At 41.2% G+C, this 12873-nt stretch overlaps 2 protein-coding genes across 5 annotated transcripts in view; one reads left to right on the forward strand and one right to left on the reverse strand.

Moving 5' to 3' along the window:
- Positions 1–12873, forward strand: part of CTPS2 (CTP synthase 2) — a 133437-nt gene that overhangs the window by 71543 nt on the left and 49021 nt on the right. The window lies entirely within an intron of this gene.
- Positions 1882–5061, reverse strand: S100G (S100 calcium binding protein G). The gene is made up of 3 exons (XM_036305263.1): positions 4958–5061; positions 4285–4428; positions 1882–2149 (listed from the first exon to the last, which is right to left on the reverse strand). Exons 2-3 carry the CDS (start codon positions 4417–4419, stop codon positions 2045–2047), a joined length of 240 nt encoding a protein of 79 aa, XP_036161156.1. The 5' UTR covers positions 4420–4428; positions 4958–5061; the 3' UTR covers positions 1882–2044.

The raw sequence follows: 12873 nt of genomic DNA on the forward strand, positions 1-12873 counted from the left end.
CTTTCTATATGTTGTAATTGAAAAAGAGAATGTATATATCCTCTGAGAGTGGCTGATTGGGATTAGAACATAAGCTAAACTGGGAAGTTAGCATGCCCTAAATATTAGAACTCAACAAAACACATGCAACAAAAAATAAAACCCCAACTACAGACTGATGCTGGTTATTAATAAAGATGTGAAAATCTTAAATGAAAGAGTAGAATGGTCTAATTTAAAACCAATCATGACTGGATAGTTTGTCTCAGGAATTAAATTGATTAACGTATCATATTTATCAAACAAAAGGGAGAACCCTCATATGGCCACAGGTGCTCAATAGGCAGTCTATAGTATCTAAACCTGGGTGCTCACAATTTCATAACAAACTAGGAGGAAAAGGATACTTCTTAAATAACAGAAAGACTATCTTTTACAAAGCAATATCCAACAGGAAATTCAATGGGAAAATAGTAGGACGTTCCTATTAAAACCAGAAATGAATAAAAGATGTGCAGTATTGTGACTAATAAAGTTGTTAAAATGAGACCGACTAATGTTGTCTGGGGAGTGAAGCTGTCATTCTCCTGCCTGTTTATAGAAATAAGAATCAATACAACCTTCTGGAAAATCAGTTAGGTGGTCTATTTCACAAACCATAAAAATATTCATACCCTCTGACTCAGACATTCACTTCCCAGAAATCCTCCTAAGGAAATCCAATATGTTGACAGAGAGATATGAACAGTTACTCATTATGACATTATTTAGAAAAATCAGAAATGGCAGTAATCTAAATGCCCCAGAATGGAGAAATAGTTAAGACTATTATGGGATATCCCTACAGTAGAATATAATTGGTCATTAGAAATGTTTAAGGCATTTTATGCCACGAGAATGTGTGTGTGTTGAATTAGAATGATCCAAATTGTATTTAAACATTAAACATTTCCTCGCTGTGTATACAAATCTCCTTTGTTTCTAGGTGGAAGAGTTAAAAGTCAGTTTTCTTTCTTTTTGGTTAAATTCCCCTCCTATACTCCTTTCCCCTCTCCCCCGTCCCCAGCTGGACTCAGCAAGGGAGCCTGAGCTGTTTCTCAGTACCCAGTGCTCCAGCAGCGCAGCATGCCAGAGCTGGAACGGGACTATGTCTTCCTGTCCCTTTTATTTTACACATCACATACCAGAACCAAGGCCACCCCCTTGGACGGAATACAGCTGACAGTTGGTCCTGCACTCCTACTCTGAGAGGGTCAGTGATTCAAAAAGCACAGTGAGTGCTGGGAGATGACTTTAAAGACAAGTGTCTGTTCTCTGAAGTCTGTTTCTCACTAGCTGTTGACTACAGTTGAAATTAGAAATGATGTGAGTACTAAGTAGTCAGGAGGGAAGAGCAAGGACAGGATTATTCTGGTGGAAGAGTGGAGTGAGGGAGTTGGTTTGGCACAGCAGAATTCTTTTTTTAATTCTTTATTGTTGAAAGTATTACATATGTCTCCCTTTCCCCCCATTGACCTCTCCCAGCCTGCTCCTGCCCCCCAGCACAGACCCTCACCCTCCTACTGTGTGTGTCCATTGGTTATCCTTATATGCATGCATACAAGTCCTTTGGTTGATCTGTCTTCCCTCTGAGGTTTGATGGTGTGTCTGATGCTTCTCTGTCTCTGGATCTATTTTTGTTCATCAGTTTATATTGTTCATTATATTCCATAAATGAGTGAGATCATAGCAGAATTCTTTCCATGTCTCTGATACCACCTCTGTAGTCTTGGTCAAGACCATGGAACTATTCTGGACCTTCTTTTTTTTTAATTAAAAAATCTATAAAATTAGATTGATGAATCAGACTAAGGTTACTTTCAAATTTATTAAACTACGGAGGTCAGTAATTGACAAGGTGAGGCATGTCTTAAGAATTTCTTTATTAGCAGTAATTGGCTATCACTACAAGATCGTTATAATTGGAAAGAATTTAATAGAGACATTGGGGACTCCATGTAGAATATGACTCTTTCCAGGTGCTCTTCTCTTGGCGAGCAGAATGGTATCATTTTGTTTTTTTCTTTTACTGGGATAACTTGTTGAGTAACCCCTGGAATTCTTCGAAACTAACTTCTCCATCTCCATTCTTGTCCAGTTCTTTAAAAAGATCCTCTAGGGTGTTTGGACCCTGGTGTTAGACAAAGAGGATGGGATGAGGAGAGGAGAGAAAATGAATCAGTTATGTACTGCTACACATTCTCCGAAATTAGAGCACTGAGTCTGCATTCCAAGAAGGCAGCTGAGCTTTTGATCACATGCTACTGATAGTGGTGGCAAAACCAACTTTAGCTGTAATTGCTCCATGTCACAGAACGGGCTACCCTTTTTTTTTTTTGTTATTTTTTTTATTGTTCCTGGTTCCTTCTTAAAGTTAACATTCGGAATATAACATATAATAAAAATCACATTTTGTTACGGGCTACCCTTTTTATTTTCTTTAACATACACTTATTATTTTAATATTGATAATGTATATTTTAATAGAATTGGTTTTCTATGTAATCTTAAGTATTTTCCTTTATGCTTCTAAAATCATTTTTTAAAAATATATATTTTTATTGATTTCAGAGGGTAAGGGAGAGGGAGAGAGAGAGATAGAAACATCAATGATGAGAGAGAATCATTGATCAGCTGCCTCCTGCATGCCCCCCAATAGGGATCGAGGCTGCAACCCAGGCATGTGCCCTTGATGGGAACTGAACCTGGTACCCTTCAGTCTGCAGGCTGATGCTCTATCCACTGAGCCAAACTGGCTAGGGCTAAAACCATTTTTTTTGAGATGGAGCCCAAGTGCTTCACTGGACTTCTGAGGGACCCACACCCACAAATAGTTGAGGATCCCTGGCCCAAGGTTTCCTGGAAGCTGATTTGTGTCTTCCTCCAGGGCTGGCATATAATCAAGGCATTACACATGGCTTATTGCTGGCTGGTACTGTGTCAAGGGCTTTTGGTAGCTTGTGCAATTCTCTCAACCACCCTGTGGGGGAGATCCACTTTACAGATGAGGAAACTGAGGATCTGAAACAGCTGTTGACTTACTCCAGGACCCACAGCTGGTAAGTGGGGGACTTGGAGTCCAAACATTGACTCTAGAGCCCAAACCCTTAACCAGCAGCTACTGTCATTTTTTTCCAAACCTTGGGCCGCAGCCCACCTCTATGCTAGGCAAGATGACGTTGGATCAGTGGTTCTCACACTTGGACATGCATCAGAATCACGAGATGGGCTTCCTGACCTTAGTAAATACAGATTTTAACCATAAGAAAATGAGAAGACAGTGGATTATAAGGTCATTGAATTCAGCCACTATTCTTTTTAGTGCTAATAATAGAAACTTTTTCATATGTCATATGGGCAGAAGGGACATTTCTGGTTAAAACCTGGGAAGCAAATGCTTTCTTCTGAAGTTACAGCCAACAAGTGACCAAGTTGGATATACCAGTTGCAGCCCTTCCATTTTGAAGATGGCTTCCAGTTGTGAAGGGAAGAAAGCACATTGGAGGCAGACAGCGAATCCACCTTTCCCCATTCCTTTTTACTTCTAGATGCGTTTTGATTTTGACAACTCTGGGATGGTTCTTTATGGCTAAAGAAATTTTATCCTTTCCCGAAGGTCGTTGAGAAATGGATGGTTGCCTCATTAACACAAATTTAGTTGCTTAACACAAATGAACAGCAATTTAAATGCTTTTGAAATATAAATGGGTTTCTATAGAAAATAATTTGTCAGTGGGAAGCGGGTTTTCTTAACAGACTGTCCAGTAAGTGTTGGTCTTGTTGAGAGATCCTACCTATAATGATGAAGTATGTCCAAGGCCAAGTAATACTAATTTACTGGCCTCTGTTTTCCTAAAGCCTGACATGGACGTGCTGAATCCAGGCTGATGGTCTTTGTGTGTTTGCGTGGCAACCTGTGCATCTTCCAGGCCTAGCTTGGCAGAAGTGCCATCACTGCTTCCATTACTATGGCTAGTCCAGAGAGTTGTGTGCTAAGGTTATGGAGGAGAGGAGGCTGGGCCCCTGCTTTCTAGGATCTTGCCATATGAAATGTGGTCTGCCACCAGTGGAGGAAAGCACACATTAAGTGCTCTCCCTCTGTGATGCCTGTGTCTTGGCTGCTGTGTGTTCTACCCCAGGTGGAACTCTGATCAATATCTCAGACCTCAGCCTCTTCCTGGCTCTTTTCCTTTCCCCTCTCCCTTCTCTCCCCTCCCCTCCCTCATTCAGAGGCCCGTTCAGGGGGCTCTGCAGTTGTGCACTTACTTTTAGTAAACTGGGGAATTCAGTCTGAATCAATAGTCTCAGCTCCTCTTTCGACAGCTGATTTGGATCACCTTCTTTAGCTGCGTATTTTTCAAAAATGCTCTTCAGTTCGTTAGGAGACATTTTTGCACTCATTTTGGTGTCCTGTAAATTGGGAAAGAAATGAGCTTACCAAAAAGCTGAAGTGGAGTTTTATACTAATGGTTGCCAGCAGGAGTTCATTGCCATTGGGCTATTTCCTTGGCACAGATGGGGGATAGTAAAGAAAAGGCTGGGGAGTGGAGTGAGGGGCTAGGGGGAGTAATTGAGGGGGAGGAGGAGAAGAGAGGGAGTGGAAATCATGGGAAACGCACTAGTGACTGCAAACATGATTTAAAAATAGTCATTTTAGACAGTATGTTAAATGCCTGTTCTGAGAGTACATCTGTTAGGAGATAGTCCCTGAAGCCAAACACTTTAATTAGTAATTATGACATTCTTCACTTTCTATGTATCTGGTCTGCACTCGGTAGGCTGTAGTCTTGCAGAAACCTGACAACAGCTTCTAGCCTTTAAATGACTGTAATATCTTTAGAGAGCACCAACCCACTTTCTCTTCAGACCATTATCTTTCACACCCTTCTGAAAGGAGACAGAAAGAGCTCCAGGTAGTACTAAAAGCAAGCACACTTACCTGGTCGCCGAACAGCAAGGCAGCTGGGAGAACAAAACAGGAGTATGGAGAGTTGAGCAGATCATGTGGCTTTTATAGTCTGTGCAGAAGGACACACCACCCTGATGATGAAATTTTCCTTTCGTTTGCCATTTAAAGGTAATTATTAATGGTTTTTGAAATCCAATCTTAAGACTGCATGAACCTTATAATTAAGGGTGTTGTAAAATTGGCCAACCGGCACAGACTTGTTAAAGCACCTGACCCATAGAATGGGTTCCTAGGTCTTCCTAGGTCAAGAGGAACAGTTCAAACAGGAGTCCCCCAGGTAGGGACAGTCTTCTCCAACAGGACTTTAGCCACCAGGAGGCAGTAACCTGTCTACAAGGGAAAGCTTCAGCCCAGTGAGAAAACACAGACCATGACTAAAACATATTCATATCCATGAGACAGGGGAGGCTGTATGAAATCTGTTTGCCACACCTCAAATGGTCCGTTAGGCAATTTAAAATGTCGAGGGGCAGTGCAGACAGATTTCCCCAGGTTGTGTCTGACAGGTAGGGCAAGTATGGTAGGCACTTTTCATGGCCTTAATTTATTTTATTTTACTTTCATTTTTAAATATATTTTTACTGATTTCAGAGAGGGAAGGAGAGGGAGAGAGAGATAGAAACATCAATGATGATGAGAGAATCATTGATCAGCTGCCTCCTACACACCCCACACTGGGGATGGAGCCCACAAGCTGGGTATGTGCCCTGACGGGGAAATGAACCATGACCTCCTGGTTCATAGGTTGGTGCTTAACCACTGAGCCACGCCAGCTGGGCTTCACGGCCTTATTAATATTTTCTCACCAATATTGATTCATAAATGCTATCATTTTGTCAGTGGACCAAACGTATGTACAGTAAAGAGTGGAAACTTCACAGTCTCTGGTAGGACTGGATTGTTATTTGGTTTGAACCAGACCTTTCTCTTTTATCAAACTAGCAATTTTTAGATTTCTAATCTTGTGGTTTTTTTCTTCTTCTTCTTCTTTTTTTTCTAAAGCTAATTGTTGGGCTTCTCTAGCCAGTTTTTCTAAATTACTAGCTGGGGAATTATCCCTTTGGACCCTGACAGGGGTTTCACTCCTGCCGATTCCTTTAAGGGTTGCATTCCTTGTAGAAGTGTCAGCAAGGTGATTTCCTTTAGCTTCCAAAGAGTCAAGTTTAGAATGCCCTGGGATCTTAATACTAACTAGCTAAAGCATCAGGTAAAAGTATAGCATCCGATAATTCCTGAACATATGGGCCATTAGTTTTATTTCCACTGGAAGTAAGGAAGCCACATTGTTTCCATAACATTACAAAGTCATGAGCTACTGCAAAGGCTTATGGACTACAGTATAAATGCTGGTAGTTTTGCCCTTGGCTAAAACACAAGCTGGAGTGAAAGCATACAATTCAGCCTACTGAGCTGAAGGAGCCAAAGGTAAAAATGCCTCAATTACTTCAATTGCATAATCAGCACAGTACTTTCCATTTTCATTTCTAAAACATGAACCATCTGTAACACATGGGAAAACAGCTTTACCCAGAGGGGCCTCCTGCAAATCATGATGAGGACTCAGAAGGTGATTTGTCAGTGTCAAGCAGTCATGAGGGGCTTTATGGGTCTCAGAAGGGCGAAGAATAGTTGGATTAAGGTTATTACAATGCGAAAGAGTTGTGTGAGGAGCAATTAGCAGAAGGATTTCATAGGAAAGAAGGCAACTAACTGAAAGATGCTGGGTATAATGAGGATTCAGGAGGGCTTCTACTGAGTGGGGTACAAAGATGGTTAGAGGGGATCCTGCAACAATGTCCTCAGTGGCCTCAACCAAGAGGGCAGTGGCAGTAATGGCTCTAAGGCAAGGGAGGACACAGAGTCCAGTTGCTGACTGAAGTATCCTAGGGATCTATCCTGGTCGCCATGGTTTTTGGGTGAATATCCCAAGGGCATCCCCCCCCCTTTTTAAAATAACATTTTATTTTTTAATTTATTTTTATTTGTTTCTTTAATGTCTAAAGTTTTACATGTCTTTTCCCCCAATTGATTCCCCCCGCAGCCATTCCCATCCTGGGCAAGCCCCCACTGCCCCAGTGTCTGTGTCCATTGGTTATGCTAGTATTCATGCATACAAGTCCTTTGGTTGCTCTCTAACAACCCCCCCCCCGCCCCCCCCCCCCCAAGGGCATTCCCTTTCTTATCATATACAAAAGGGAAAAAGGGGCCCTAGCCGGTTGCTTAGTGGTTAGAGCGTTGGCCTGCAGACTAAAGGGTCACTGTTTCAATTCCCGGTCAAGGGCACATTGCAGGCTGGATCCCTGGCCCAGGTCAGGGTGTGTGTGGGAGGCAACCAATCAGTGTGTCTTCCTCACATTGATGTTTCTCTCTCTCTATTTCTCCCCCTCCTCCCTCCCTTCCACTCTCTAAAAAATCAATGGAAAATATCCTTGGGTGAGGATTAAAAACAAAAAAAGGTAAAAGGGATTTGATCATTGGGATGTACAAGAGCAGGTGGATTTATTAAACCCTTCTTTAAGTCTTTAAAGGCTGTGTCCTCCCATTCTTCCCATACAATCGGGTCAGGACAGTCATTCTTTAGTAAAACATACAGAAGTTTTGTTATGAGAGATTCATTATCAGTTTGAAGAAAAGTTTCTCTAAGCTGATCTGAGCCGATTAAGAGGGAGGATTAGAAAAAGCCCCTGAAGTTCCTCAGAGACACATCATTGAGGATTAGGAGGACCTAGGACCTTGAGAAGGCTGGTTAGAAGACTAATTATAAGGCTGAGGGTGCCTGAAGCATTTAAACTTTTGACAATCCCTTTTCCAACATCCTGGCTCTTTGCAAAAATGAGCAGAAACTTGGAACGTTTGGTTTCATATTGGGGCTTTCATTTGCCAAGGCTGAAAATGAAAAATCATGGCAGTCTTACTTCTAGGTGGCTCATCTAGAGTACAAGCAAGCTGATTTAGCCAAATTAACTAAATCTAGGATGGACATAGTCTCTCATTCCTAGGCCCCTTAAAAGGGAAACTCTTGGTTTAGCTCATTAACAAGCAATGGAGTTAGAGGTTACCCGAGTGAAATCAACATCTGAAGGAAGGCCGGAATTTTCCTTTAAAGTGACCTTTTGTTGATTATAATAGTCATGAACAGATTCATCAGACTTTTGTGAGCAAGTCTGAATTTTGCTGCAATTCAACAGGCTTTGGGAAATTGCTCGATGTAGTTCTCTAGCAAGTTCTCTAATTTCTTCCCCCAAAATTAGAGGCTTGTTTTTCTAAATCTGTTTCAGGATGATCCTGGGTGGGCAATTTTCATCCAATGTTGAGCCTGGTCTTCACCAACTAACACGAATTAGCTTATGTAAGTCAGAAAACCCAGACTGATAGGTCTGAATAATAATCAAATTCCTCAGCAAACTTGTGAGGAACCTTAGGAAATTCTTTGCTCCAGGGAACATATGAAATGAGGTTTGTTATGATCCCGAGAGCACTTAACTTTAAATAGAAAGATCCTGATAAGTTGAGGAGAAAGGAGTGGGAGAGAATTCAGGGGAAGAAGGCACCAGAAGGGAACTGGGGATAAGGAAGCCTGTAGTGAAGGCAGCATGGTATCAGAGTTGGAACTTGAAATAAGGAATTGGAGAAAAAGACCTTGAGGATATTGGAGAAGAAGCCTGTGGCAAAATATTCATAGGCCCTAGCCTCTTTGGCTCAGTGGATAGAGCACCAGGCCTATGGACTGAAGGGTCCTGGGTTCGATTCTTGGTCAGGGCACATGCCCGGGTTGCAGGCTCGATCCTGCAGTAGGGGGAAGTGCAGGAGGCAGCCAATCAATGATTCTCTCTCATCACTGATGTTTCTATCTCTCCCTTCCTCTCTGAAATCAATAAAAATATATTAAAAAAACACACAGAGACCAAATTGGAGGATTTTTATTAAAAAAGAAAAAGGGAATAGGGTACCTGGAGATGGGTCCTGAGACAGTGGAGTAGAGGGGAATGGCAAGACAGCCATGTAGATGAAGAGCATGTGGGAAGCCATTTTTCTCTCTTTAAAAATTCAGTTGCCTCTGTTGATTCTAAAACTTTATTTTGCAAAGAGGCAACTTCAGATTCTTGATCTCATTTGGAAGTCTCAACACACCATTCACAATAGGCATTCCCTTTAGCTTTGCCAGTTTTAGTGCTGTTATTGTCCAATTTGATGATAAGAAAATGAAGTTTGGGAATCTCATAAGTTCCCCACAGTGGCCACTGATTTTTCTGAATTACCATTGGTCAAATCTGTCCATTAGTTAAATCTGTGCATAAAAAGTGTTAGAGTCCCTGCAGGAGGGATCGTGTTAAATATTAAATAACTGAGATCCCATTTTTCAGAGACTTTTCTCTAGACTAGAGCAAAGGGCCCAAAGCAGTCTACAACAGCTCAAATGACCTTAATGGTAGAAATCAGCCAGCCTCGCTCTAGAACAGTCTGATCATAGAAGGATCAGGCCTAAAGTTTAAAAAGCCAGTTTGGGGAAACAACCTGCTTTCTGGAGAGCCTGGCTATATGTAGGCTGAGCGGCACTTTTTTAATGAGACAGTCTGGTCTAATACCCAACCAGAAGCTAATTTCAGTAGAAATAGCCCGTTTCAAAGGAGATTGAACCAAAGCCAGCTAGTCTCTAAAGATAACCTGATCCTGAAGAAGAAATCAGGCTGCCGTGCCAACTCAAGTACTCGCAGACAAACAAGCAAAGCCTTTTAACAAACAAAAGACACTTTAAAGCCCTAGCTGGTTTGGCTCAGTGGATAGAGCATCAGCCTGCAGACCAAAGGGTTCCGGGTTCGATTCTGGTCAAGGGCACGTGCCTGGGTTGCAGACTTGATCCCCAGTAGGGGACGTGCAGGAGGCAGCCAATCCATTATTCTCTCTTATCATTGATGTTTCCATATCTCTCCCCCTTTCCCTTTCCCTATTTCTCTGAAATAAATAAAAATATATTTTAAAAAAGAAACTTTAAACAGTTTTCGAATAAAACCTTGAGTGAGAGCTTCAAAATGCAGTAAGTGGAAGCTCAATTCCAGGAGAAGCCAGCAGTTAGCCCAAGGGCTTTGTGTGGCGCCGGTGCCTAGTTGCTCACCTGCTCTGATGCTGTTAGGTTCAAGAAGTGGGGGAGAATATACACAATAATTTTTTGTTTTATTTGCCAAAGCAAGATTACCAAGGGCCATGGTCATTTTTCAACTTTTTAATTTGTTGTTCCCGTATCTGCTTTTTATTTATGACCCCTTTCCTCACCAAATATATTTTGTTAATCATTCTAGAAACTGGTGAAAACACTTGACTTACTTTATTCAACTGGAAATATTTCAAACTTTTGGAACTGCCAGGATTTAAAATCAGAGACTGCATTTATTTCTTTTGGAAACAGTTACATGAAAGAACTAGGACATTTCCAGGGGACATTGATCTACTACTGATTGCAACTCACAAGAAGGGGTTCGAGATCAACTTTAAAAGTGCTTACAGCTTTTATTTTATTTTATTTTTAAAAAAATATTTTTATTGATTTTTTTTTACAAAGAGGAAGGGAGAGGGATAGAGAGTTAGAAACATCCATGAGAGAGAGACATCGATCAGCTGCCTCCTGCACACCCCCCACTGGGAATGTGCCTGTATCCAAGGTACAATGCCCTTGACCGGAATCAAACCTGGCACCCTTCAGCCTGCAGGCCAACGCTCTATCCACTGAGCCAAACCGGTCAGGGCTCACTTACAGCTTTTAAAAACTTACACATTTATATAATTTTCTCTGATCCTTTATTATATTACCTATGAATTGAGGCTTGAACTATTGGACTGTATTTCTCTTTGATGTTTTTTAGTTCCAGGATTCTAGGAACTTATTTACCTTGGAGAACAAATGTGAAATCTTACGGAGTTCCTTAAAAGTTTCCTGCCAACCCTGTGCATTTCCCATTCCATGTACCTTTGCTGTCTTGTATGTGTTATTCTTGCTTTCATTACAGATTATTTGACTTTGGTATGCAATAGTACTGACCATGTATTAACACTCTTCTTTGGTTACAGATAGGCACTTTGTTTTTAGTTGTAAAATTTTACACAAAAATATCCTGATTTTGGTAATGTATTTTAATCAAGATAGTAGAGAATTTTTGGTGTTTTTTTAGATTTATGCTTTGTTTTACCTGGGAGGAAGTAGGCCCTTGTTGAACAATTATAACAAGAAATATCCTTTTCCTCTAAGACCTTTAAAAAATTAAAATCTATAGAAAATTTGCAGAAGTAGTCAATGAACATCAACCCACCTTTCACTCAGATTTACTAATCACTAACATTTCCACATTTGCTTTTTCTTTCTATGTATGGACACCCGCCACCCCCCCCCCCCCCCACAACTGGAACCATTTGAGAATTAGTTACAGACATTCTGACACTTCCCCACTGAAATGCCTGAGCATCTTTGAAGACAAGGACACTGATTGTCCTACACAACCACAATGCCATTATTACAGTCCATATTTTAATCCCCCCAGTTGTTGAAATAGCATCTTATAGCATCTGTTCTCTCAATTTACCACTTGTGAGCTAAAATCAACATGACAGTTGTTATATTTCTTGAGTCTATATTGAAGAAATGACTTTAATAACTATATGTGATCTTAATAACTATGATATATAACTATATGATTTTAATAACTATGTGTTACATGACAGATAACATGTTATATATAAAAACATGGCATATATTGTATAATGACATGTGTACGTATAAAATTAACTCTAAGAAAAACAGAACAGTATTGGTTAATAGTGTTTTAGGATACAAAACTCTAATTTCAAGGGAAGACCTCTAATTAAAACAGGCCTATGGCTGCTTGTTGTCAGAAGTTAGGCTTGTAGTAAATGCTAACCGAGAGTCTTCTTAAATTTTCACTTGCTTCCTTCTGCCAGTCACAGCTCTCATCTCTTATTTTTCCTTTTACCTGTAGACTCAGGTGTGAGGGTAAACCTGCATTGGGAAACAAAATCCACCAATAGATATTGTCATGAAACATTAACTAAAAATATATGGAGACGGGTGATAAATATAGGGTGTGTTCAAAAGAGTGCATTTTGAAACCAGAGAAGGGGAAAAAGTGACGGGCACAAGATTGGTAATGGAAAAATGGAGAGTCAAAGGTTATTTAACACCTCACTGTTCAATTGCTTGATCTTTGGACAGACTTAAGTTTTTCCTGGGAAAGCCAAGAGTAACTTATTTTAAAAGCTCCTGGTACCACAGGCCTTCACAGATATGTTATTCAACTCCAAGTCCAGAGTAGGCAGTGCCCAGAGACACACCTTTGGGAAGATGGTACAGAGTCACTATCTGGGCCCTGCAAAACCAATGGGTGTGAAATGCTATCTGTGGGTTTGTGCTGTCTTTGATCCTGAGGTTTAGGAAAGACCCTGACTAAAGTGCAGCTGCCCCTGAAGGGGAGCACCCCTCCCCTTGCCTGCCTTCCCTGTACCCTACGACAGAGTTTACCTTCTTTTTCATGTCCAGCCTTTGCCTGGGCTGTGAGGCTCACTGATTTGGGGGCCTGCCTGTGCTGCCCTGGGGGCTGAGCTCCCAGAAGCCTCTTTATCATAGCCCATACTTACTGAGGTCTGATTTTTTAAAGATATATTTTTATTGATTTCAGAGAAGAAGGGAGAGGGAGAGAGACAGAAACATCAATAATGAGAAAGAATCATCGATCGGCTGCCTCCCGTATGTCCCCCACCAGGGATCGAGCCCGCAACCTGGGCATGCACCCTGCTGGACATTGAACTATGACCTCCTCGTTCATAGGTGACACTCAACCACTGAGCCACATTGGTGGGGCTGAGGTATGATTTTTACCATG

Source organism: Myotis myotis, unplaced genomic scaffold (genome assembly GCF_014108235.1).
Source record: "Myotis myotis isolate mMyoMyo1 unplaced genomic scaffold, mMyoMyo1.p scaffold_m19_p_4, whole genome shotgun sequence".
Taxonomy (NCBI): domain Eukaryota; kingdom Metazoa; phylum Chordata; class Mammalia; order Chiroptera; family Vespertilionidae; genus Myotis; species Myotis myotis.